The 27,145-nt window shown below is 54.7% G+C and overlaps 2 protein-coding genes across 2 annotated transcripts; both read left to right on the top strand.

Moving 5' to 3' along the window:
* Window positions 1–67: 67 nt before the first annotated feature.
* Window positions 68–6,589, top strand: POMK (protein O-mannose kinase). The gene is made up of 3 exons (XM_032968146.2): window positions 68–1,650; window positions 4,056–4,295; window positions 4,587–6,589. The coding sequence occupies exons 1-3, from the start codon at window positions 1,438–1,440 to the stop codon at window positions 5,073–5,075; spliced, it is 942 nt and encodes a 313-aa protein (XP_032824037.1). The 5' UTR covers window positions 68–1,437; the 3' UTR covers window positions 5,076–6,589.
* Window positions 6,590–7,551: 962 nt separating this feature from the next.
* On the top strand, window positions 7,552–26,616 carry LOC116950422 (cyclin-Y-like protein 1). The gene is made up of 10 exons (XM_032968145.2): window positions 7,552–7,901; window positions 18,069–18,143; window positions 18,537–18,571; window positions 18,853–18,953; window positions 19,336–19,371; window positions 20,696–20,750; window positions 20,972–21,091; window positions 21,206–21,372; window positions 21,932–22,094; window positions 23,287–26,616. The coding sequence occupies exons 1-10, from the start codon at window positions 7,742–7,744 to the stop codon at window positions 23,401–23,403; spliced, it is 1,029 nt and encodes a 342-aa protein (XP_032824036.1). The 5' UTR covers window positions 7,552–7,741; the 3' UTR covers window positions 23,404–26,616.
* The last annotated feature ends 529 nt before the right edge of the window (window positions 26,617–27,145 follow it).

Below are 27,145 nucleotides of genomic sequence, written 5' to 3'. Positions count from 1 at the left end.
AGGGATGCACAAAGACGAAAGGAACCAGTTTGGGATGAAGAGTGCAAGCAGATGGCGATTGCTATTGATAGGTTATATAATGAAGACCATAGGGTGGTTAAGAAGCACTTTCTCACGTAGAGAAAGTAAAACATTGTATTGTCTGCTCGGAGATAGGAGTAAAATGGGGGTTATCCACTAAGATGGACACAACTCTATTAGGGATAGGAGCTGGAGAGGCGCCAAGACCTGGTTTCCATGACCACTCACACCGGGACTAGCAGTGGCCTGGTTCCAAACCATGTACCTGGGCTCTGTGACCTTATGCTCCACGTGCATCCCTTCCCTCTCCATCCACCTACCCCATATACCTGTTGCGATCCTTAAGAAGTCTGGAGACGGCTCACCCTGGATACGGCTGTCACGGCGTCTCTCGATCCAATCTAGCCAGGACGAAACGTCGCACTGCCAGCCGAGATTCACCAGTGGGAAGCGCTTGTGTGGCCCATAGCTTTGTACTGACCTCGCGGTTGGGGGTTGCACGGGGACGATGAACAAAGGAGGATCGAGGCCTTTGAGATAAAAGGGCTCCGCCGCACACTGAGGATCCCCTGGACAGCCCCCGCCGGATAAATAAATCGACCCTCGATGAAATGGGCTTCCAAGAGCAGGTTCCTCGATTCGATGGAGAGAGATCATCTGGGATGCGTCCTGCGGAAGCCCGGAGACTACGTGGAGAAGGTAACTCGAGGCTTGGTCCAAGCGGCTGGCCCAGAAGAACTGGCATTAGTGGTGCTGTTGCTTGGACAGGGCGCACTATGGAAGAGCTTCGCAATAACTTCCGCAGATGAATCGCTGTGACGTTGAGTAGTCCATCTCGCGGCTAGCCCTCGCATCGTGGAAGACTAGAAACAAATATTGGCTGAAAAAACCTTCGTGCTGTCATGAACCAAAGTTTAGTCGAGGATAAAGCACCCCACGCCAGCAAAGGTAGGTAAGAGGTGGATAAATGAGATGGTAGGTAGGCGTTAGAGTTGAGTGAATTCACAGCCAGCAAATATGAATAAAAAACATTTTGTATTAAAAATAAATCTAGGAAATGAACATGGAGTAGCCCGAACGGTGAATTTTAAATCAGATTGACTTGGAGATTAAAAATTAATGAAAGAACATTTGGATTAAAATCTATATTAAAAGAGGAATGAGTCTTGTGTTGTGACGTCACGTTGACTCGCAGGCATCGCGCGGGACGCCCATCAGGCCGAGGGGTCCTTTCACAAAGTAAGGTTCTGATTGGTTCCCGTTTTCTTCGCCAGTGGCCATCTTACGTAGGGAAGGGCGCCGTGATAGGGACATCACGTGGGTGCTACGCCGGCTCTGTGGGGGCCTCCGTTCCCCACCTAACATGGTGGAAGCTGCTTCACGCTGGGACGCGCGGTACCGAGTCGCCGCGTCGCTATGGGAGCGGCGCGGTTGCTGCTGCTGCTGCTCGCGTTGAGCGCCACGGAGCGTGGGGAGCAGGAGACGCCGCGCACAGCAGGAGCCGCCGGCTGCCCCCGCGGCGCGTTCAGGCTGCCCGGCATGGCGCGCTGCGAGCCGCTGCTGGGCTGCACGGAGATGCGGGGCGCGGTGCGGCCCCGTGGGCTCCTGGGGCAGGGCGCCGTGAAGCAGGTGCCCCAACCCCGCCGCTATCTCTCTAACCCTGTCCCTATCCTTAACCATGACACTGCGTCTCTATACTCTACCATATACCCAGAACGTGCTCTCACCATGCCCCGATCCTAAACCCCACCCCAAAGCTTGGCGCTATCCCTAATCCTACCTGAATACTCATATACCTACCTCTCGCGCTATCCCCTACTCGTATTATTAACCCTGCAGCTTGCTCCAACCTGACCCTGTACCAATGCTGGCGTTCCGAGCCCCAAACCGCCAGTGCAGAAGGCGTCGTCAGTGTAAAGCTGTCGCCAGACAGAGATGAAGAAGATAGTTGGGTTGGTGGTACCCTTGTCCATGTCCCAGTGCCCGCAAAGCTACGTTGAGGACAGCAGAGGGCAGTGCTGAAACATTCATTGTTTCACTGTGCTGAAACATTCATTGTTTCACTGTGCTGAAACATTCGTTGTTTCACTGTGCTGAAACATTCGTTGTTTCACTGTGCTGAAACATTCGTTGTTTCACTGTGCTGAAACATTCGTTGTTTCACTGTGCTGAAACATTCGTTTTTTCACTGTGCTGAAACATTCATTGTTTCACTGTGCTGAAACATTCATTGTTTCACTGTGCTGAAACATTCATTGTTTCACTGTGCTGAAACATTCATTGTTTCACTGTGCTGAAACATTCATTTTTTCACTGTGCTGAAACATTCATTGTTTCACTGTGCTGAAACATTCATTGTTTCACTGTGCTGAAACATTCATTGTTTCACTGTGCTGAAACATTCATTGTTTCACTGTGCTGAAACATTCATTTTTTCACTGTGCTGAAACATTCATTTTTTCACTGTGCTGAAACATTCATTGTTTCACTGTGCTGAAACATTCATTGTTTCACTGTGCTGAAACATTCATTGTTTCACTGTGCTGAAACATTCATTGTTTCACTGTGCTGAAACATTCATTGTTTCACTGTGCTGAAACAGTCATTGTTTCACTGTGCTGAAACATTCATTTTTTCACTGTGCTGAAACATTCATTTTTTCACTGTGCTGAAACATTCATTGTTTCACTGTGCTGAAACATTCATTGTTTCACTGTGCTGAAACATTCATTGTTTCACTGTGCTGAAACATTCATTGTTTCACTGTGCTGAAACATTGTTTCACTGTGCTGAAACATTGTTTCACTGTGCTGAAACATTCATTGTTTCACTGTGCTGAAACATTCATTGTTTCACTGTGCTGAAACATTCATTGTTTCACTGTGCTGAAACATTCATTGTTTCACTGTGCTGAAACATTCATTTTTTCACTGTGCTGAAACATTCATTTTTTCACTGTGCTGAAACATTCATTGTTTCACTGTGCTGAAACATTCATTGTTTCACTGTGCTGAAACATTCATTGTTTCACTGTGCTGAAACATTCATTGTTTCACTGTGCTGAAACATTCATTGTTTCACTGTGCTGAAACAGTCATTGTTTCACTGTGCTGAAACATTCATTTTTTCACTGTGCTGAAACATTCATTTTTTCACTGTGCTGAAACATTCATTGTTTCACTGTGCTGAAACATTCATTGTTTCACTGTGCTGAAACATTCATTGTTTCACTGTGCTGAAACATTGTTTCACTGTGCTGAAACATTCATTGTTTCACTGTGCTGAAACATTCATTGTTTCACTGTGCTGAAACATTCATTGTTTCACTGTGCTGAAACATTCATTGTTTCACTGTGATGTGCTCCCACGTCTGTCTCCCCGCCTTCACGAGCACGCACTGCTACCAGCGTGGTGAAGTATGGTTCAGTATTCCCACGCACGACCCGCACGGCTTGAGGAGCCCTCATCTCACAGTGGATTGACACAATGCCTGTGTATGTTTAGTAGTACTATAGTTCACGTGACACTATAGTTGATACTATAGATTACCTATCCGTGTTGGTCTCTCGCACGCGTGGGTTTTCTCCAGGTGCTCCAGTTTTCTCCCACGTGTATAATTAACACAACTCATCATTCATTGGCTGAACACATCTTTAAATAAAAACCCAATGCAGGACCCTGCTGAAAAAGAGTCGTATGACTCCTTGTGGATTTCCTGGATACAAAATAATATAGGTAACAATGCAGTAGTTAAGTATTGCCTTGCAAAGTGTATCTGGTGTTTGAACATCTTAACACCTGTTTTATTGCCAGAAAGGGTAAAACCTATGATTATTTTCCTAGTTAATTATTACATTCGAAGCAAAATGTGTTGAGACAGAAAACAACTCATCCGGCAGGTTTCCCACCTTGCTGTATCCCACCGGCATCTGCCAGCCTCGGGCTGGTTTCGCTCGCATTGGGAGTTTTCAGGACGCGTGCCCGGTGAGTTGCGTCCGTAATGGTGCCTGGTACGGGCGTGTTCACCGCGTCAGGTTCACCTGGCGGAGTGGCGCGGCCTCACCGTGGCGCTGGCTCGACTCCGGGACCCACGCTACCGCGCCGACATGCGGCACGGTGTGGCCATGCTGCGCGGGCTGCAGGGCCCTCACGTGGTGCAGCTGGTGGGGGTGTGCGAGGAGGACGACGCCTTTGTGGCGGAACACCACGCGCTGGGGGCGCTCCACACGGCCGAGCGCGTGCTCCAGGGACACGGCTGGAGGACGCGCATGGAGGTTGTAGATTCTCGCACCGAGCGTCATCCACGGTTGACTCGTAATGACTTGACAAAGCGTAAAGCGTGTCTCCTCCGATGTGTTTTTGGGTTGTACCAGACGTTGCTCTGCACGGTGTCCGATGTTCCGCGCCATGTGAAGGGAGCACCCTGAATGAGTTCAGAGAACTCTGCAGTCCATTGTCAATCCTTTACACACAAGAACAAAATGGTAAAAGACAAAAAGTAATAAAATCACAATCCGTGAAATCGCCGAGTGTAAATCGGCCTGAATCCGCGAATGTCATTGCAGGTGGCGATGAGCTACGTGGAGGCGTTGGCATTTCTGCACGAGAGCCCGCTGGGCACGCGCGTTATGTGCGACTCCAACGACCTGGCCAAGACACTGTCGCAGTTCCTGCTCACGTCGGAGCTGCGCGCCGTGGCCAGCGACCTGGACGCGTTGCCGCAGGTCGACCGTGGCGCCGGCCGGCTCGCCACGTGCGGCCACCGTCAGCTCGACGGGGAATTCGTGGCGCCCGAGCAGCGGTGGCCCTACGACGATCGGCCCTTCGACGAGAGCGCCATGCCGGGCTACGACGAGAAGAGCGACGTGTGGAAGGTGCCCGACGTTACGGATTTCCTGCTGGGTGCTGCGCGGGGCAGCGACGTCGCTCGCTTCCATCTCTTCGGAGTACACGGCCGCTGCAAGGAGCGCGAGCCGGCGCTCAGGCCCAGTGCCGGGGAGCTTGCGCGCACGTACAGGGCCCTGCTGGCAGAGCTGGAGCACGAGGAACTGTGAGATCCACGCGGCCACACGGCCAATAAAAACTGTTCGAGTTTGTGAAGCGTCTTAAAAGTGCAACTGCATTTCAGCAATCTATTAGGATGCGTGTTACAAAGAAGGAGGTGTGTATGTAATGTATGGTGGGGTGGAGCGGTGATGCAGTGGTTCGTGTACCACGCTGTGAACCTAGCGACCAGAGTTTGTTTCTCAGCCGTGGTTAACATCAGTGGCAAATGTTGTCTGAACCGGTCCTGGCCCCCAACTCTTTGCCAACCTACACTGACAATCGTGGTGAAGTATGGATAAACACCATCCAAGATTGACACGACATGGGGAGGTCTTCATTCAGAGTGGATTAAAAAGAGTTGTAAATTGTTTATTATGTATATATTTACACACTATTTGAAGTGAAGAGTCGGGCAACAAAGCAGAAGCGTGGTCTTGAACTGAGGTTGGGAGTCTCCAGCACAGATGGCTTTGAGCTCCACGATCTCTATGATTGTTCAACTCTCAAACCCAAGCTCCTACAGAGCTGAGACTGTGTAAGCTGAAGAAAGGTCCATCGCTCGCGTTATCAACTGGAAATCGTATATGGCACCGACGCAGCTGTGAGACTCGCAGGGCACGACGGGGCCCTGCCGGCTCTCCACACTGTACCCTACACCCACGTTCCCCCTGAATGTGTCCGGCCATGTCGGACCTCGGGAACTAAGCAGGCTTGAGGAGTCTGGATAGAATTGCTTGACATTACATCCCTAGCTTTTACGTGATAAATGCCAAATTCAATAAATGAGCAATAACAATTGCAAAGTTTTGCACAGGAGTTACATTTGTGTGTGAAAGCTTGAAGTAAAGGGATTTCTTTGAGTGCAAAGTCTGTAAAGTTTCCTGAATTCTCATCATGGGTCTACTGTGACATTGATCCCGTCTTGTTTGCTTTTTTAAGAGTGATTCACGCGACCTTTGGTCCAACTTGCTCCTTCCCTCTAATTCAGACAAATAAATGTCACCACTGCAGTTCTCATCGCAGGAGGCATGCCCAGGGAACATTGGGCTCAATAACACGGATGATAACCCATTATGGGCAAGACCAGTATTTGTACAGGTGTAGAGGTTAATTTTCAGTCTACTGAGGTTAAATACAACAATAGTGTCTGTTATCCTTAGTCTTTATCGGAATCTAATTGATTGTCCTGTATATGAATGGTAGAGAAACCTTTTGCTAAGCCTGGCTTACTCCCCTGACTGGTTTCCCTTTACATCTTTCTTCTCAGTGATCTTTGCGAACCATTTGTGCGTGGGCGTAGAGGCTGATGGGCCTGTAGTTCAAGTCGGTTCAATCATCATTTTTTAATAGATTAAAGATTGAGACAGCATTCCACGATTGAGGTCTACTTGATGTACAGACATTTTATAGTCGGTCTGTACATTTTGTTCCAACTGGTTCAACTTCTCTGTGGCCCTGATCTTGCTGCGATTACAGCGGTTGACGGATCATTCAAATATTAAAGTTCAACAGTACTCCTGCATTGCGTTTTGCCCAGACTGCGTTCTTTATTTTACAAAGCCCTTCCACCCACGCGCCAGCCACTGCACACACACAGAGAGCCGCGGCAACAGGACCTGCAACGCGATCACTCCGCCCACGGGATATTATACAGCACGCCTTGCTCTCACACTCCGTGAATTTAACAGCTTACATCGTTTATGATATTGATATGCAGTACCACGTTTTCGGCGTGCTGAGGACCTTCCAGCAGTGGGATGAGCAAATGTTGCGTTCAACAAACAGGGAAAGCAACACTTCCCTGCCGCTTTCCTTGCACGGCTCCACTTTATAATTCGTTCCCATCGTCTCTTTTGTCTACGTTCTTACGACCTAACTCAATGAAACATCAACTCTTAATCCATGACACCTTGGATAGTGTTGATTGATGTTGACCGCGTGGCGTCTTTGGCCAGCGTGCCCGTCCTGGGCAAGTGATGAGGGATGGGGGGGGGGCCGCGGAGCGAAATCCGCCACTCGTGACAGGCAACTCGCCTCATTCCTATCTGCCACATCGCACGAAAATACACAGGTATAGATTATTTTTACACATCCATCAGCCACACGGCTTTCTGAGTTTTTTTTTATGAGCAGCATCGATTTAATTACTCGCGAGTTTATTATTTCAGCTGGGGAGGCCCCGTTGAACCGAGCCGCTCTGGGACAAGGGGCGAGCGTGGCGGGACAATGGAGGGTGGGAAAGTGCGAAAACGAGCCAAAAACAAGCAATACGCGTACACCACACGCAAACTCTGGCCAGGTTTCCATATTCGGCGTCTCATCGGCACATTCGGATTTGCGCTGAACACCGCTACCAGAGGCGGTGTCCCCGAGTAAGATGGCCGGTCGTGTTACACGTGCACGTGACGTCACGGTCCCGCCGGGCTGTACCAACTGCGCGGTCACGGGGCGGGGGGGTGCGAGGGCGTCTCGTGGTCGCGGCGGAGCCCGGGAAGGAGAGCGGCGGCGGCGGCGGCGTGGTGGTGGTGGGGGGTGGAGATCGCGACTCGAGCCGAGGGCGAGGAGGAGGCAGCAGCAGCGGCGGCGGCGGCGCATGGCGGCGGTGGTGCGGGGTTTAGGCGGGCGGGCGGCAGCGTGAGCGAGAAGGAGCGAACAGCAGCGGCCGGCGGCGGCCATGGGGAACCGAGCGTCGTGCTGCGTGGCGGCGCCCGGCAGCCCGGGCCCGTCCCGCAACCACGCCGAGCCGTACCGCGCGGCGCACGCTGACGACGAGCGCGACGGAGGCGCCGCCGTCCACCTCCAGCACATCAGCGACAGGGAGGCGGCGCTCGACGGTACGGGAGCACGCGGGGGGCACGCACGGGCGAGATCCACGGCTAGAGGTGCCTGCAGTGGGCACGAAGCCACAGCGGACGTCGAGCATGGGTTTCAGGGCAAGGTTTGGGGGGGGGGGCGCACGGCATGCGAGGGGGTAACAGTGCACAGAGCGTGGGAGGGCACGCCGAGTGTGACCGTGGTGCACGGCTCAGGCGAAGGGGCATGGGAGGGGGACGTGCCCTGGGATCGGAGCGTCATCCCGCATGGGGAGTTTGTTCTCGGGGCACGAGGCCCAAGGCCGTGGGGTCAAGGGGTTGGAGGGGCGCACGAAGATGCCAGGGCACGAGTCAGGCAATGGGCACCGCACGAATGGGGGGCAAGGCACGGTGAGGTACAGGGAGCGTACGATGGGAGTCGGTGGGCCCGGGCCAGATCCATCAGGCATGGGGTTAGGGGAATGGACTTGGGGATGTGAACATTGGGGGTGAGGGCACGGGGCAATTTAAATCTTGGGGCGGGAGCATGTGGGAAATGCGGACGAGGGGCATGGCAGCTTGGACTCACGGGAATCGGGGCGCGTTGGACAGCCCGAGTCTGGGAGCATTGGGCGCGGGACACGGCTCGGGGCCGTCCGTGGGAGCGCAGCACTGTTCAGGGGGCATGGGGTAGGGGCGGCCAGGCCCTTGAGGATGGGGACACGGCACGGGTGAGGGGACATGGGCTAGGGGGCGCGAGGTATACGCAGGTGGGAGCCCATCGAGACGCCGGCCTCTGCCTTGCGAGGGAGACCCGGGAAGGAAACGGGGAGGCGAGGTCCCTCCCCTGGGCAGGGTCCGGAGGGGTCGGGGTCCAAGGGGGCCGGGCGGCAGCGGCGGGGCGGGGCGCGTCCAGAGGCCGCGCTCGGGAATCGGTGTCCCAGTGTCCCAGTATCCTAGTATGTCTCAGTGTGTCTCAGTGTGTCCCAGTGTGTCCCAGTGTCCTAGTGTGTCTCAGTGTGTCTCAGTGTCCCAGTGTGTCCCAGTGTCCCAGTATCCTAGTGTGTCTCAGTGTGTCTCAGTGTCTCAGTGTCCCAGTGTGTCCCAGTGTCCTAGTGTGTCCCAGTGTGTCCCAGTGTCCTAGTGTCCAAGTGTGTCCCAGTGTGTCCCAGTATCCTAGTGTGTCTCAGTGTGTCTCAGTATCCTAGTGTGTCTCAGTGTGTCTCAGTGTCTCAGTGTCCCAGTGTGTCCCAGTGTCCTAGTGTGTCCCAGTGTCCTAGTGTGTCTCAGTGTGTCTCAGTGTCCCAGTGTGTCCCAGTGTCCCAGTATCCTAGTGTGTCTCAGTGTGTCTCAGTGTCTCAGTGTCCCAGTGTGTCCCAGTGTCCTAGTGTGTCCCAGTGTGTCCCAGTGTCCTAGTGTGTCCCAGTGTGTCCCAGTATCCTAGTGTGTCTCAGTGTGTCTCAGTATACTAGTGTGTCTCAGTGTCCCAGTGTGTCCCAGTGTCCTAGTGTGTCCCAGTGTGTCCCAGTGTCCTAGTGTCCTAGTGTGTCCCAGTGTGTCCCAGTGTCCCAGTATCCTAGTGTGTCTCAGTGTGTCTCAGTGTCTCAGTGTCCCAGTGTGTGCCAGTGTGTCCCAGTGTCCTAGTGTGTCTCAAGTGTGTCTCAGTGTGTCTCAGTGTGTCTCAGTGTCTCAGTGTCTCAGTGTGTCCCAGTGTGTCCCAGTGTCCTAGTGTGTCCCAGTGTGTCCCAGTGTCCCAGTGTCCTAGTGTGTCCCAGTGTCCTAGTGTGTCCCAGTGTGTCCCAGTGTCCTAGTCTGTCCCAGTGTGTCCCAGTGTGTCCCAGTGTCCTAGTGTCCTAGTGTGTCCCAGTGTCCTAGTGTGTCCCAGTGTCCCAGTGTGTCCCAGTGCCTGTGTACCCGAGTTCCTGAGTATCCCAGTGTGTCCCAGTGTCCTAGTGTCCTAGTGTGTCCCAGTGTCCTAGTGTGTCCCAGTGTCCCAGTGTGTCCCAGTGCCTGTGTACCCGAGTTCCTGAGTATCCCAGTGTGTCCCAGTGTCCTAGTGTATCCCAGTGTCCTAGTGTGTCCCAGTGTCCTAGTGTGTCCCAGTGTGTCCCAGTGTGTCCCAGTGTGGCTCAGTGTCCTAGTGTGTCTCAGTGTCCTAGTGTGTCCCAGTATCTCAGTGTCCTAGTGTGTCCCAGTGTCCCAGTGTGTCCCAGTGCCCTAGTATCCCAGTGTGTCTCTGTGTGTCTCAGTGTGTCTCAGAGTCCCAGTGTCCTAGTGTGTCCCAGTGTGTCTCAGTGTGTCTCAGAGTCCCAGTGTCCTAGTGTGTCCCAGTGTCCTAGTGTGTCCGAGTGTCTCGGTGTCCTAGTGTGTCCCAGTGTCTCAGAGTCCCAGTGTCCGAGTGTGTCCCAGTGTCCTAGTGTGTCTCAGTGTCCCAGAGTCCCAGTGTCCGAGTGTGTCCCAGTGTCCTAGTGTGTCCCAGTGTCTCAGTGTCCCAGTGTTCCGGTGTCCTAGTGTCCCTGAGTAAGTCAGCCCCTGTGTGTCTGAGTATCTGAATACCCGAGCCCCTGAACATCTGAGATTCTGTGTCCCTGAGTATCAAGGTTGCCTGAATATTGAAGTGCTGCCTGTGTCCCTGGGTGTCTGTTCGTGTGTGTCCCTGAGTGCCTGTGTCCCTGGGTGTTTGTATTCGTGTGTGTCCCTGAGTGCCTGTGTCCCTGGGTGTCTGTGTTCGTGTGTGTCCCTGAGTGTCTGTGTTCGGTTGTGTCCATGAGTGCCTGTGTCCCTGGGTGTCTGTGTTAGTGTGTGTCCCTGAGTGCCTGTGTCCCTGGGTGTCAGTGTTCGTGTGTGTCCCTGAGTGCCTGTGTCCCTGGGTATCTGTGTTCGTGTGTTTCCCTGAGTGCCTGTGTCCTGTGTTCGTGTGTGTCCCTGAGTGCCTGTGTCCCTGGGTGTCTGTGTTCGTGTGTGCCCCTGGGTGTTTGTATTCGTGTGTGTCCCTGAGTGCCTGTGACCCTGGGTGTCTGTGTTCGTGTGTGTCCCTTTGTGTCTATGTTCGTGTGTGTCCCTGAGTGCCTGTGACCCTGGGTGTCTGTTCGTGTGTGTCCCTGAGTGCCTGTGTCCCTGGGTGTCTGTGTTAGTGTGTGTCCCTGAGTGCCTGTGTCCCTGGGTGTCAGTGTTCGTGTGTGTCCCTGAGTGCCTGTGTCCCTGGGTATCTGTGTTCGTGTGTTTCCCTGAGTGCCTGTGTCCTGTGTTCGTGTGTGTCCCTGAGTGCCTGTGTCCCTGGGTGTCTGTGTTCGTGTGTGCCCCTGGGTGTTTGTATTCGTGTGTGTCCCTGAGTGCCTGTGACCCTGGGTGTCTGTGTTCGTGTGTGTCCCTTTGTGTCTATGTTCGTGTGTGTCCCTGAGTGCCTGTGACCCTGGGTGTCTGTTCGTGTGTGTCCCTGAGTGCCTGTGACCCTGGGTGTCTGTGTTCGTGTGTGTCCCTGTGTGTCTGTGTTCGTGTGTGACCCTGGGTGTCTGTGTTTGTGTGTGTCCCTGTGTCTGTTCGTGTGTGTCCCTGAGTGCCTGTGACCCTGGGTGTCTGTGTTCGTGTGTGTCCCTGAGTGCCTGTGTCCCTGGGTGTCTGTGTTCGTGTGTTTTCCTGAGTGCCTATGTCTGCTTTGCGTTGCAGGCCGTCGGTGCGTGCCGGTTTGTGTGGTTGTGACAATAGTGGTGGCGTTGCGGTGTTTAGTTGGTTGACCTTCCCCCGCACCTCCCGTTAGCACGGTTGGCTACGTACGGTGTGAAAGAAGTTCAACGTACACACAGTACATTCAGTAGGCGCTCTCTAACAATACTGGGGCGACCGCGAAGTGAGGGTGCGCGTGTGGGCAGAGGTGGTGAGTCCAGGAGGCGGTGGTAGTGGGTGGTCGTGTGGGAGTGTGTGTCACCGTGTGTGAGTGTGTGTTAGAGTGTGTGTGTGTCACCGTGTGTGTCACCGTGTGTGAGTGTGTGTTAGTGTGTGTTAGTGTGTGTGAGTGTGTGTCACCGTGTGTGTGTGTTAGTGTGTGTGAGTGTGTGTCACCGTGTGTGAGTGTGTGTGAGTGTGTGTCACCGTGTGTGAGTGTGTGTTAGTGTGTGTGTCACCCGTGGCACCTGGGTCTGCCCCGTGACCTGCCAGCGGGCGTTCGACACTTCACGTGGCCTCAGGGTGCACATAGCCTGGCACAGGCGTCGTGGTGACGTCACCGCCACTTAGTGGCGAATGGCGGTTGTTGTTGTGTGTTAGTGTGTGAGTGTCTCACCGTGTACGGTGGGGAGCGATAGTGTAGCGGTTAGCGCGCTGCGCTATGAACCTGGCGATCCGGGTTCGATTCTCGCTCACGGCCAACACCAGTGATGATTATCTGAACCGGTCCTGGGCCTCCCCTAGGTCGACTCAGCCTCAAATGAGTACCTGGTGCGGTGTGTAAACATTGCCACTAGAGAGACAAAGGCGGTCGGGCGTGGTGCTGGCCACCCACCCCCTAGTGTACCGTTCTGCCTTTCATAGGTGAGCGGTAACAGCACTTGCCCCTACAGTCTGTTAAGGCTATATGGGGGATCTCTATCTTTGTGTGTGTCATCGTGTATGTTAGTGTGTGTCACCTTGTGTGAGTGTCTCACCGTGTGTGTCACCGTGTGTGTTAGTGTGTCTCACACGTGTGTTAGTGTGTGTCACCGTGTGTGTGAGTGTGTGTCACCGTGTGTGAGTGTGTGTTAATGTGTGAGTGTGTGTCACCGTGTGTGAGTGTGTGTTAATGTGTGAGTGTGTGTCACCGTATGTGAGTGTGTGTTAATGTGTGAGTGTGTGTCACCGTGTGAGTGTGTGTTAATGTGTGAGTGTGTGTGTGTCACAGTATGTGAGTGTGTCACCGTGTGTGAGTGTTAGTGTGTGAGTGTGTGTCACCGTGTGTGTGCGAGTGTGTGTCACCGTGTGTGTGTGTCACCGTGTGTGTGTGTCACCGTGTATGAGTGTGTGTCACCGTGTGTGAGTGTGTTAGTGTGTGTCACCGTGTGTTAATGTGTGAGTGTGTCACCGTGTGTGTCACTGCTTGCAGGAAGTGTGTAGCTGCTGCTCCGTCACCTCTGTGCATGCGGCTTGGACTCAGGGGAGCGCGTGGCTTTGATGCTAGGCAGGGCGAGGGGGGGCGTGTCCCCCCCCCCCTCTCTGCATCTCTTTATTTAACCCCCCCCCACACACAACTCATAAAGCACACAATCACAGCACACAAACACAGTACACAATCACAGCACACAATCACAGCACACAAACACAGCACACAAACACAGCACACAATCACAGCACACAAACAGCACACAAACACAGCACACAATCACAGCACACACACTGCACACACACCGACCACATGGCATACACAGTATACACACAGCGCACACACACAGCTCACACAGCACACACACAGCTCGCACAGCACACACACAGCTCGCACAGCACACACACAGCTCGCACAGCACACACACAGCTCACACAGCACACACACAGCTCACACACAGCACACACACACAGCTCGCACAGCACACACACAGCTCGCACAGCACACACACAGCTCACACAGCACACACACAGCTCACACAGCACACACACAGCTCACACACAGCACACACAGCATACACACAGCGCACACACGCAGCATGCACACACACAGCTCGCACAGCACACACAGCACGCACACAGCACACACACAGCTCACACAGCACACACAGCACACACACAGCTCGCACAGCACACACACACAGCTCGCACAGCACACACACAGCTCACACAGCACACACACAGCTCACACAGCACACACACAGCTCACACACAGCACACACACAGCACACACACGCAGCATGCACACACACAGCTCGCACAGCACACACAGCACGCACACAGCACACACACAGCTCACACAGCACACAGCTCACACAGCGCACACACAGCTTGCTTAGCACACACACAGCTCACACAGCACACACACACAGCTCACACAGCACACACACACAGCTCACACAGCACACACACAGCTCCCACAGCACACACACAGCACGCACACAGCACGCACACAGCTCACACAGCTCACACAGCGCACGCACACAGCACGCACACACAGCTCACACAGCATACACACAGCTCCCACAGCACACACAGCTCGCACAGCACACACACAGTTCGCACAGCACACACACAGCATGCACACAGCTCACACAGCACACACACAGCATGCACACAGCTCACACAGCACACACACAGCATGCACACAGCTCACACAGCACGCACAACACACCCACACACAGCACCACCAGCTGCTCCTCTTGCCCCTCATCCCCCAGCTTTTGTCCTCGTGTCTGATTCATGTGGTGTGGTGAGTGTAGTTTGTCTATTAATGAGTGAGTAGTATATTGAGTGGTGAGTTTGGTGTTATGAGTAGTATATGGAGTGGTGAGGGTTGTGTGGTAAATCATTAATTGGTGAGTGTGGTGTGGTGACTAGTATTGTGAGTGATGAGAGTAGTACATTGAGTGGTAATAAGGAGTAAGAGTGGTATATGGAGTGGTGAGTGGTGTGACTGGTGAGTGGGCTATTGCTTGCCGAATGTTGCGTGGTGTTGGCAGGGTAATGTGCGGTGAGTGTGGCGTGTGTGGGGGTGAATGTGGCACGTCTGTGCGTATGGCGTGTGCTGTGTCTAGGGAGCGCCGTGTGTGTGCGTGGTATTAATATCTCCTGCTGGCTGGGAGACTGGGAGCGCGGTGTTCCCCGTGGACTCGCGCCCGCCTTGGCACGTGTGCCTGTGTGAGCGGTGGCGCAGCGGGTAGCGTACTTCGCTACAAACCCAGAGACCCGAGTTCCATTCTCGCTCACGGCCAACACCGGTGACGATTATCTGAACCGGCCATGGGCCTCCCCTAGGTCGGCTCAGCCTCAAAGGGGTACCTAGTACTGTGCGTAGTAAACGTCGCCACTGGGGAGACGAAGGCGGCCGAGCGTGGTGCTGGCGACCCACCCCCTCGTGTGCCTTGCCGGCCATCATAGCGAGAGGGAGACGGGAGGACCTCTCGCGTCGCAACGACTCACCGCGGCGATTTGATTAACGATTACGATCTACGATCACGTGTTACTTGCACGATTTGTAAATGATCGACAGTCGCGCACGATTTTCTGCATGCGCCGAAGATGCATCGCTGTCTGTACGGTGCGCAGGGCACGCGCGTACGTCATGCGCTCGTCCGGGACCCGGGCGGCAGCAGGTTCTGTCGTTGAAGTCTGATCTTCCTCTAGCACAGCGAGGCTGCTGGGGGAAAGTGGAAACTTGTTTTCCCTCCTCCCGTCCCAAACGACCGAGAAAATCGGCTGGAATGCGCACCCAATCTCTTCTCGGAAGCTATGACCTCGGAAGCTTAGCAGGGTTAAGTCTGGATAGTGCTTTGATGGGTGACCACCTTGCACAGCAGGGTTGGTAAAGGCTGCGGGCCTACGTGCCGGGCAGCATCGCGTAATGCAGCAAAGCCCATTGTTGTGTTGTAGTTCTATGCTCCCATGTCTGCTGCCACGTGTGTGCTCCCCAGTGGTGTGATCCGGCATGAAGCATGGTCAAATAATCCGCACGACCCGTAAGCCGCGGGTGGGCCGTCACACGTTACACACGCGTGTTACGTGTACGTGTGTCACGCGTGTGTTACGTGTACGCGTGTACAAGGAAAACTCCGTGGGCGCCGACGCGTTCGCGGAACTCATCTCCACGAGACGTCCTTCCCCCGGCGGATTTCACGGACAAAGGCGGACGGAGAGAGACGGTCGCGAACGCGGAAAGAGACGGCGAGGGACGTGGGGGGCTGGGGGTAGGGGCCGGCCCCCGCTGGTGGTGTCGTGTTACCAGTGTGGGAGTGGAGTGGCACTGAGTGGTCCGCTCCGCTCGCGCCGCCGTTGTTCCCACGGCCGGCGCTGCAGAGCCGCGTGACCGCAGGCGGCACTGCCGTGAAGGGGGACACGCGTGCGCACCCGGGGACACGCGTGCGCACGTGTGTGTAGGGAGCGGTAGTGTAGTGGTTAGCGTGCTGCGTTACTACTAACGCGCCGAGTCACAGCCAACATCCGTGACGAGTATGAACCGGTCCTGGGCCGCCACTAGGTCACCTCAGTATCTGGTGCGGTGTGTAAACATCAGCACTGTGGAGACAAAGGTCGGCCGGCCGTGGTTCTTGACACCCACCCCTTCCTGTACCGTACCGGCCTTGGTAGAGGCTACTCGCTAACAGCACTTTCCCCAAGTGTTAAATGGTACAGTGGGGATCCTTTTCTATATGTACACGTGGGTGTCTCGTGTATTTTGGTGGGCCCGTCTGTGTTCACGCGTTCACGTGCACTCGTGCGTTTCTGATGGCCGTTGGATCTGTGCTGAGTCACTCCGAGCAGCAAGAAGTGACTTGTGCTCGGGAAGCGACGCTCGCTGCGCTGCACGGATCCCCAGGGGGCACCTGGGACCCCGGGATCTAACTCCGCAGCCAAGGGTCCCACGCGATGCGGCAGGCTCTGTGTGCACCGCCGCTCGTAGTGACAACTCCGCTCGTAGTGACAACTCCGCTCGTAGTACCGCGGCGAGGGTGGCGGTGATGAATACAGAACAGGTGAACGTTCCTTGTGTGTCTGTGTATGTACACCCCCTGAATCCTTAACCCCGTAGTACATAAAGGAGGTGAAGTGAGGAGAGAGGCTCCCGTGGGAGTGAGAGTTGCCTGTGAAGTGCGACCTTTGACCCAATCTTTGCCGCCCCCTCTGCTCAAAGAGTAGCAGCACTCGTGCTTCTGCAGCTTCCATCGGACGAGAGTCGCTCGCTTTGCCGCTCACTCGCCCGGGCGCTCACTCTTGTGACCTTCCCCTGTTGCCTGTACAACCGATTCCCGGTTCTGCTATATCGATGTTTTTATTAATCATACCCAACTGCTGTCGGCGTCGTGTCATGAGATGAGTTGGATGCTCGTAGCGAGCAGCGTCATGACTCGTGTCGGAGAACGGCCCCTCCGGAAGGGGACGTCACAGATCTAATTCTGAAGTCTCTACAATCGCCTCTTTATCCACACTGGGGGCCTTCTCTGTACACCATGACAAGAGCGTTCATCACATGTCAAACCATCATGCTTCATTCTCAGAGCTGCAATGTGCCAAACAAGTGAACATTCTAATACAGTTATAATGTTTTTGTGCCATTAATAGTGATATGGCTGAGACTTGAAATCTGGTTTAGTCTCCGGGGTTTGCGTGTCTTCACGCAGTGAGTGTGAGGTCACTTCCCGCTGCTACGCACAGCGCATCGATTGGTCTCTTCATCTATGAGACTGCCTGCTCCCTGTGCCATCACACGTAGACTTACTCTTCGCCAGTTTAGGGGCAGATCATGTTACTTTTCTTTAGTTAAGTTTGTGTAGACCCTGGAAAATATATCGGAAAATCGAACGTACGTTCGGCAATGGCTTGGTGGGCAGGAGGAGCAAGGCGGCGGTGCCGAGAGGTCCTGGGTTTGAATTGAGGTTGAAGTTAGGATACGGATTTCATCAGCTTGACTGCCAGCGCTGATTGCTAAGCTTGGAGCACCTTAAGATTATCACGCAAAGTGTGGAAGGCTCGCTGCTAGGCCGGAGGTCGCGAGACAAACCCGGGAGTGAAGCGGTAACTGACTGAGATGACCGACAGATGCCCCGCCTGTGCTCCCCCTCCTCTGCCACACGAGCGGCGAGCGACGCGCGTGCGGAGACGCGTGACCATTGCGTGTCTGCGAGAGGCTGCGGCTCCGCACGGGGCCTATTAAAGGATTTACCTCCGAACCCGACGGCTGAGGCTCATGGCGCTCTAATTCCGTAGGCGATTACGGACCCGTGTGGGGAGCGGTATTGGAGTGGTTAGCACGCTGAACTACGAACCACGGAGATCCGAGTTTAATTCCCGCTCATGACCAATAATGGTGGCGAATATGTGAACCAGTCATGGGCATCCCCTAGGTCGACTCAGCCATAAAGCGAGTACCTGGTGCAGTGCGTGAACGTGGCCACTGGGGAGACTAAGGCGGCCAGGCATGGTGCTGGCAACCCACCCTCTCGTGTGCTTTGCTGGCCTTCATTAGCACTCACTAACAGCACTTGCCACAACATTCTTTAAAGGCTGTATGGGGGATGTTTGTCTTTGTGTGTGCATTCACAGAGGTGGGTGGGGAGTGTAACCCCTCGGACCACCCGCGTGCCAGCACCATCTTCCTCAGCAAGTCCCACCCAGACGGTAGAGACTGCCACTGCACGGGCACTGCCACCACTACCACACTGAACCCCAACAACATGCAGCCACCATACAACCACTACAACAACTACACTACCACCACTACTACAACACTAAACCCCGACAACACACCAACACCATAAAACCACTATGGGGTTTGTGCAACGCGCGTGTGACGCGTTTGCCATGTGTGTAACATGTGTGCCGCGATCGTGTGTGTGTATAGTTTTGTGTGTGTGTGTACGTTGTGACTTGTCCGTAGGTGTTTGTAGATGCGTGTGTTTGTACACCATGGTGTTCATGTGTGAATGGCGTGACATGTGTGTTGTGTGTAGTTGTGTGTGCGTATACGGCGTGATGTTGTGATGTGCTGGCGCTGTGCGTTGTTTATTGCAGTTCGCGACAAGAGGAAGAGCGTCCACATGAACCACGTGAGTGATGGCCCCAGGAGCGCCCGGCTCACACTCATTGTCCCTTACCTCACCGCGTGAGTGCCCAGCGCGACTCGGCATCCCTTCGGCAAGGGAGGCGTCGGGACACTTCGCGTGTCAATCGCCGTATTCTCGTCGTGTGTGCGTGTTGCGTGTGTGCATGTCACGTGTGTGCATGTAACGCGTGTTTGTGCATGTAACACTCGTGTGTGTGCGTGTAACACTCGTGTGTGTGTGTGTAACACTCGTGCATGTGCGTGTGTGCCATGCGCTGGGAGTAGGTCTCTCCGACGCAGCCTCTGAAGAAGTCAAGCTCCTGCTCCACGATTTTTCTGGACGACAGCACCGTGAGCCAGCCCAACCTCAAGTACACCATCAAGTGGTGAGCACCACATACTCACACCACACTCACCACACTCACACCACACTAATACCACACTCGCCATACACAGCCTGTACACACCCCACACGCATCCCACAAACACCACACACCACACTCACACCTCACACAGCTTGCAAACACCCCCAACACACCACCCACTGGTCTCTAATTATTGCCGTGCTTGTTTTTTGTCTTGTGCGTGCGTTTCTGTGCACGCGTGACCCTGCGTATGTATGCGTCCATGTCTGAATGACCGTGCCCGCGTGTGCATGTCTATGTGCGTGCGTCTTTGTCTGACTGCGTGTCCACGTCTGTGCGTCTCCTGTCTGCGTGCATCCCTGTACATCGGTGCCTGCGTGCGCGTATGTGCGTACGCTCGCAGCGTGGCGTTGGCCGTTTACTACCACATCAAGAAAAGGTGAGTGGCCGCGCCCTGCGTCACTCTAGACACGTGTAGGGGCTAGGGACCGGTTGGAGCGCCCCCTCGTCTCCCACGGGCTCATGGTGAACCCAGGCAGCTTAAACCAAAGTCGGTGCTGCTCGGAGGGGCGGCTGCCATCGGCAGACTGCTGAGGAGGAGGGGAAGGGGGTGGAGGGGAGGAGACTTGTCAGCAAAGCCCTCTTGAGAAGAGTACAGCATCGGCCGTATCGTCGTGATCAGGCAGACGAGCGCCGCCCGACCCCTGACTCCCGACCCCGGGGTCGTAACGGCAGATGTGTGTGGGAGCAGGGGGGGGGTCTCGGGGAGCGGCTCCAGGGGGCGGGGGTGGGGCGAGGTTGGGGGAGGGGCAGCCTCGTGGGGGGTTTGGATTGTCGCAGGCTGGATCGAGCCTGAGCTCGGCGTGCGTGCGGGGAGCTCGGCGTGCGTGCGGGGAGCTCGGCGTGCGTGCGGGGAGCTCGCGCTTCCTCTAGCGATGAGGGAGAGGGCGACTCTTCGTCTCGGGCGGTCGTGGTGGGAATCTGTCCGGGCCTTGACTTTAATTCCACAGCTCAGGATTGTGCGGGGCCTCACCACTACGACAGGGCCGGCAAACGGCATTTATCCGTCAAGTCACCGGTTGTCTAGTAGTCCTGTGCACACGGTCAGTGCCGACAGTCTTGGCGTGATCAAGGCTCGGTGTCAGCTGTTGTGGGATTGCTCGCCACAGGGAATTAAAATCCGCATTTGGCCCCCGGCAATGAAAAGTTTCCCCACCCCTGGGCTAGAGTGAGCACTGGGGTTGTGGTCGCGTTAACGGCCGAGTTAGGGTCCAGAGCTGGATTCCTCGAGTGGAAGCTGAAGTTTGGGTTTTGTCCAGAGCAGTGAAGGGGCTGGGGTTTGGGTCAGGGTTAGGCCGGGGTGATGGCTGGAGTGAATGGTCAGGGCTGGGTTATGGGAGGTTTTAGGGTCATGGTCGGCGTTCGTGTTGGGTTCAGCACCCGGGTTCGGGTCGCATGTGCGATGTCACCGCTACTTTGTTGTCCGCCGTGGTGTACCAATGAGCAGAGTCGTAGCGATTCAGCACTCGCTCAGATGCGGTGATTTCGTACAAATCTAGGTCATGATTCGGTTCACAAAATGATTACTTTATTTTCCCCAGCAGTGGTTGCGGCATCTATAGTGGCCACAGGGTTTCCCTGAACGAATCGCGATCAACGTAAATGAATGTCGGATGATGGATTCTCACACATGCGATCTGCTCGCGTGTCTTACGGGCGTAAGCGAGTTCTGGCGCTCACCGACCTCTGACCTCTTTCCCCAGGGACCCTGATGTGCGGCTCATGGAGATCTTCGATGAAAAACTTCATCCTCTCTCTGTAAGGGAGGGCTGGGAGGGGGGGGGGCGATGACGGTGGTGGCGGCGATGGTGGCGGTGTGACGTTTGTGATGGTGCAATCATTTTGTGGTGTGGTGTTGATGATGGTGTGTTACGATGATTGTGACGACGATGTGGTGCTGTGACGATGGGATGCTGCCGTGTGACGTAACATACGTATCGTGTGCCTGCTGTGCGCTACGCCGTCGTGCGACGGAGCAGAAGAGCGAGACGCCGGCTGATTACGAGAAGCATGAGCCGGACCACAAGCAGATCTACCGCTTCGTGCGCACGCTGTTCAACGCCGCGCAGCTCACCGCCGAGTGCGCCATCGTTACCCTCGTAAGGCCACGCAGCACTCGCCATGGGGTTGCGAGTCACCGCCGGGGTCAGGTGTAATGACTGAACGCAACTCATCGCTCGCTTTCCTTGATCCTGTACATCCCCCCGCGCCAGGTGTATCTGGAGCGGCTGCTGACGTACGCGGAGGTGTCCGTGTGTCCGGGCGGGTGGAAGCGCATGCTGCTGGGAGCCATCCTGCTGGCGTCGAAGGTGTGGGACGACCAGGCCGTGTGGAACGTCGACTACTGCCAGATCCTGCGCGACATCACGGTGGACGACATGTGAGCAGAGACTAAGCTCCCCCGTGCAGCATTGTCTAGGCTGCTGGGGCAAGTGCTGTTAGCGAGCGCCTGTGACGGGCGGTGGGGCGAATCTGTCCACAGAGATGTGGCCACTGTTGAATTCCTCTCAAAGTGGTGCTCATTTCGTCGACCTCGGGGGGGGGGGGGGGGGAATGGGTTGCGTCGACTCATCGAGATGTGGACTCGCAGCCTTCAGAATGCGAGCCTTGAAGTGGCGTGCCTGGATAAATCCCTTGCATACGATCACGTAACGCTCAAAGTTCCATAAGGATGGACGGGTTCACGAACCCACTCGCCGTACCGACGTCTCCTTGCCACCTCGTAGCTCCGCGTGGCTGGGATTTTCACCCGGCGAGACACTCGCCTAACCGCCAGGCTCCATTCCGGGGAGTTTTACAAACAAATCTCCGCGTGACTCGCCAACCCTTGCTTCGTAAGCGCTGCACGACTGGCGCGGCGCCACTCGCGGGTGTGGAGTGTGGGTTCCGTGTTTGACTCGGCCTCCATCGTTGGCACCCCCCACCCACCTACTCTCCAGGAACGAGCTGGAGAGACAGTTCCTGGAGATGCTGCAGTTCAACATCAACGTGCCGTCCAGTGTCTACGCCAAGTACTACTTCGACCTGCGGTCGCTCGCCAATGACAACAACCTCAACTTCCCCCTGGAGCCGCTCAGCAAGGAGCGCGCACAGAAGCTTGAGGTCTCCGTCTCTCACACAGATGCGCACGCACAGACACGCACAGGCACGCACAGACACGCACGCTCAGACATGCACAGATTCGCACGTACATGCACGCACAGATGCGCACACAGACATACAGACACAGATAGACATGCAGACGGATATGCACAGACATGCAGACACGCAGGCTCATACACATACAGATACTGTCGAATACACATACAGATACTGTCGAATACACACAGACATGCAAATACACACAGATAGGTACACACGCATGCAGACACTTCACACAGACACGCACAGATGTGTACCTGCAGACACCAACAACAGCAGCCACCATTTGACACTAAGTGATAGTGACGTCACCACAGCGATTGTGCCAGGCTAAATGCACTTTGAGGCCACATCAACTGCCAAGGCTTGCTGGCAGGAGATCACAGTACAGACCCAATAGCATAATTCACGAGCCTCCTTCACAAAGGCCAATCTTGACACCACTGGTATCATTGCCAAGCCCATTCAGCACCACGTCTTCCCATACGACATTGGCCCATGTCTTCCCTAGCCCCTACCATGCCTATTTAGCCCCCTCTCTCTGGCCAAACAGAACCTGCTTGGGCATGTGGTGGCTGGGCATGTGGGCTACATGACGCAGGTAACGTAGGAGGAGTCTACTGTTGGGACTACGGCCAGATCTTTCAAAGATCTTGTGAGATCACAAAATCCAGTCTAGTTCAATCAAAGATGCATCATAGACAGGCCAGCCTCAATGTTTCGAACTGGCACAGATGTTGCTTTAAAGAGATCCACGTTTCACAAGCATAGAGAAGACCCAGAGCTCATATAGAACAATAGTTTCGGTAGCTTTCACACAGCGTTATACAGCCAATCAAAAAATAATGCCGCTCGACTTATTTGGAGCGAGACCTCTGCTGCCAAAGTGGAGCTGGTAAAAAGCACACCTCCCAGGAACAGAAACTCCACTTTTCACAACTGTCCCATAACTCATGGGGAGTTAAGGGAGAGGAATATTTGAAGGCATAAAATACCGAGACATACACACATACATGCACATACAAACAGATAGACACAGGACGCTATTGAGCCGTATGAGCTGCCTGAGTGGAGAGGAGGCGGTGGCATCTGGTGTGTGTGGGGCTGTGCTGCGTGTCTGGCTGACTGCCTGCGGTGACGTGCATGGGTCTAGGCCATCTCTCGGCTCTGCGAGGACAAGTACAAGGACCTGAACAAGACGACGATGCGACGCTCAATCAGCGCGGACAACCTGGTGGGCCTGCGGAGAACCAACGCAGTGCTGTCTTAACCCCATCAACACCATCACAGCCATCACCTCCACCACAGTGCTGTCCTATCCCCATCAACACCATCACGGCCATCGCTAACTCCATCATCAGCACCTCCACTCCCCTGCTGTTCTAACCCCACCATCACACCCATCATCGTCATTATCACCGCCATCAAAACTGTGCTTTCCTTGCCCCATCACTCACATCATCATCTCCATCACTTCCACTCCATTGTTATCCGTAAGACCACTATAATCACAATCACTATTGTCATCAACACTTACCACCGCCACTACTCCCTGCTTCTCTACATGTGGCACATCTCAGGCAGATGGACGGGGTTGGGAGGATGAGGAGGTTTCTGCGGTCATGGGTCAGACTTAATAGTGGATAAAACTAGGTGTGATGGGTAATGTACATGAATGTCAGCTGACTGGAATTTAGGGCAAGAGGTATTAAGTATGGTCAGGAAGGACTGGGGGATTAGTGACTTCATTTTTCGTGATAGCCTAGAATATAGAAATGGATCGTGATGGACTAGGGTAGAGGGATGCAGGCTGGGTTTCATGTGATGGTATGATGCGATGGTATCACCGTGGAGAGACTGGGTCCATCCCAGCTACGCAGCCCACCCAGAGCACTCGTTGCGTGGAGCGACTCTTCGTGAAGGTGCCGCCTCCTCTTGCTCGGGAGACGATAACTCTGAAAACGTTGCTCCTTCGTGGGCTGAGATTCGTGGACTTTGGATGAACCTGACCCCAGAGGGAGAACCCCACCTTGGGAGGAACCGGGGGGGGGGCCTGTACCGCTCGGGGACCTCCGGGGAGTGCGGCGATGGATTCCACTTGCCGTGCACCACACGCGGCTCTGAAGTTTAATTCTTCCGTGGGAGGAGGGGGGGGGGGCGTGGAGGTGCGAGGAATTCAAGTGGTTGTGGTCGTGAAGATTGAGCTCCGGGCTCTTGAAACGCGAGCGGAGCGTGGCACAAGCGGCAGTTACCGATGGACGTAGCCAAGCGGCACCAACCCCGAACCCTGGCCACGACCGTGGCTCCGCGTGCACAGCCCCAGCGTCGCGCTGCCATGCGGGGGGGGGGTCAAGCTGGGCCACCCTGGAGCAAGCCGTTCGGCCGCGCAACATCTCCCCGCCACCTCCGAGACATTTCAGCCCGTTGGCCTCCCATTGGCCGGGCGCCTCCATTTATTTTCTTATCGATGTTATTTTTGTTTTGTTATGGAAGTGATTTAAGTTACATTTGTAGGTTGATTTTAATTTTTTTTAAATGCAGTATTAGTAATTTCAGGTCCAATGTTTAGCAACGAGACCTGCGTGGATCCTGAAGGGGGGCAGTGGGAGCTGATGAATTGCACATCGGGGGCTGGAGGGGATCGGGGGGGGTGGGGGGGCGGAAATGTCGCTGCCCACCCCCCGCCCCCCACCCCACGGCCCCGACGCCACTTGAACTCCACGCGCCCGTCGTGGATCCGCCCCCGCGGCCCCTGCCCCCTGCGAGTGCCGCTCCCTGTTCCGCCGCAGCAGCCGCTTGCTTAGAATCTGCGGTCTCCCCTGCGAAGCAGGGCGGGGGCCCAGCGAGCTTCGCCTCCACTTTCTCGTGGGGTGCGTAGAGTCCACTGTTGATTTAGGGCCATAACGTTTTACAAGTTACTTTACGCACAGTTTTTTTTCCTCCAAATTTACGATTCGGGCGATGATAGCACACAAGTATCCTCTTACAATGACATCACAGGGTCTTTTTGAGTCCAATTTTACAGCAGACGACGATGCACTTTGGTAATTCCCGTGTAAGTTGCCGGGCAGCTGTATTGAGAATTGAACTGTGACCCACGTGCCGACTGGCCAGCTGTCCGCTCGCATTTGCCCGACGCAGCGAGTGTTGCCAGCCGAATAAATGATCTGTCAGCCGAGGAGAAAGCCCGTCAGCCAGAACGCGCATGTGAGTTTACATGCGCATGCCAAGACAGCGAGGGTCCGGGTGTTCAGGGCGCACTGCATCATGGATATTACCCACAATGCCACCCTCCATCACAGAGCAAGCACACAGCAGCCTGGCCGTAGCACCGGCTTCCATGAGCACTTGTGTGGCCTCGTTCAGCCGAGCGGTGCTAATTGGACATGACGGACAACAACTGTCTGTCGAATTAACCCCGAATGGTGTTCATCGGTGCATCGTAGCTCAAATGTTGTACGGTAGGAATGGTGCCTGTGGGCGTGAGTGCAAGCGCGGCCGATAGTTCAACCTGCAGACGCGGTTGTGGTAAGGCAGCAGCGAGGGTCCGCAGTGAGAGATGGAATCCGTGTTGAGCACCAGGCCGCTGCTGTGCCCTCTCTGATGAGGCCCGCGGGACAGCTGTGCGCTGCTCACACGGTGCTGTGCAGCCGGGAACGTCCTTCGCCTCGGCGGCGGCGGCGAAACGTCGACGTGTCCCGTGAACAAAGTGTGGCGAGGGTTGTCGGTTTCATTGTTTTAAGTTTGCGTGCGTGAGTCGTGCCGAGTCGTCCGAAAGTGAAACAATTGAGCGTGGTGGGGTGAGGCAATGCGAGCCTTGGTGGGGGGGGGGGGCATCACCCTTCGCACGGCACAACACCTCAACTACTGTACCCAGGGTGGTGATGAAGATGAGGGTGACTACGATGAGGGTGACTACGATGAGGGTGATGATGATGAGGGTGATGATGATGAGGGTGATGATGAGGGTGAGTGACACTACTGCGCAGACCCCGAGTGTGGTGGCGAGGGAGCGTGTTTTGTAACGTGAACTGTGCTAATGAATTTCAAGCCCAAATAATTGAGCTGTAACTGGCTAAATTGGCGCAAAACATATATATGCGGTATATATAAGAAAAGGTATATACAAATATATATTTTTTATAACGATGTGTTTTTAAATGGCGGGGAAAGTCTGAAGTGACGTGCGCTTTTGAAAATCAGAAGTGCCGGTGGGTTGTAATTTATCGCGTGCTTCATCAAAACTTGATCGGGCTGAGTGGATTTGCAGACGTGGTAATATCAGCTGAATGTACAAGTCAGTTTCCAGTTTTGAAAGAAAAAAATCGCATAAATAAAACATTTGTTGGCCAAGGAATCGGAGATCCCAGAAATATTTTCTACCAACGAGGCAAGCGGTTTCTAGTGCTTTCTACCTCCAAGTTGTCGTCTTAATGTAAATAACTTTTTACTGGGAGGGAACAAATAAACGCCAACTTTCAAAGCCCCGTCTCGCCATGCGTTGTTGCGCCGCCGTGGCTCAGTTCGCCGCTGCGCTGTCGTCTCTATCAGTTAGTCGGTCTACACATCGATGGTTATCGATTCATCGCGGACCTGCGCTGATCACACACAGCTCTGCGGAGCAACACGATTGAGTCTGTTGCAAAACTGCCGTAGACTCGATGGATGGATCCCGAACATCTGCCAGTAACTGGCTCCAAGTTGGGTCGGGTCGGAGACGTCGTTGAAATGGCAACAGCATCACAACCACTCTGGGCCGCGGATCGGAGCGTCGATTGGCTTCTGTTGCGTACGATCCGCACTGCGAGTCGAGGTCGGATGGAGAGGATTGATGCAGACGCTTGTAGCCGAGTGGGCATAGATTGTAAACAATCCCATGTTCGATAGGTAGCCACTGGAACCCATTTTCCACTGAGGTGGTCACACAACGATCCGGCGAGCCGCGGCATTCCACACCGATGGGAGTGGATGCGGTTGTCCAGCGCTGGTGAAGCTGAAGCTGCTGCCGCTGA

This window comes from Petromyzon marinus, chromosome 39 (assembly GCF_048934315.1).
Source record: "Petromyzon marinus isolate PM22_M1 ecotype Great Lakes invasive population chromosome 39, UKy_Petmar_22M1.pri1.0, whole genome shotgun sequence".
NCBI classification, from domain to species: domain Eukaryota; kingdom Metazoa; phylum Chordata; class Hyperoartia; order Petromyzontiformes; family Petromyzontidae; genus Petromyzon; species Petromyzon marinus.
Note: the sequence above shows the minus strand (reverse complement) of the source record. Positions and strands in the feature narration are given on the sequence as shown.

What these genes read in the sequence shown, in the direction of transcription:
- POMK (XM_032968146.2), top strand. Translation starts at nt 1,438, where the DNA reads ATGGGAGCGGCGCGGTTGCTGCTGCTGCTGCTCGCGTTGAGCGCCACG. An exon ending in GGCAGGGCGCCGTGAAGCAG is followed by an intron (nt 1,651 to 4,055) that starts GTGCCCCAACCC and finishes TCACCGCGTCAG; the next exon opens with GTTCACCTGGCGGAGTGGCG. An exon ending in GCTGGAGGACGCGCATGGAG is followed by an intron (nt 4,296 to 4,586) that starts GTTGTAGATTCT and finishes ATGTCATTGCAG; the next exon opens with GTGGCGATGAGCTACGTGGA.
- LOC116950422 (XM_032968145.2), top strand. Translation starts at nt 7,742, where the DNA reads ATGGGGAACCGAGCGTCGTGCTGCGTGGCGGCGCCCGGCAGCCCGGGC. An exon ending in CAGGGAGGCGGCGCTCGACG is followed by an intron (nt 7,902 to 18,068) that starts GTACGGGAGCAC and finishes GTGCATTCACAG; the next exon opens with AGGTGGGTGGGGAGTGTAAC. An exon ending in GACATCACGGTGGACGACAT is followed by an intron (nt 21,373 to 21,931) that starts GTGAGCAGAGAC and finishes CCTACTCTCCAG; the next exon opens with GAACGAGCTGGAGAGACAGT.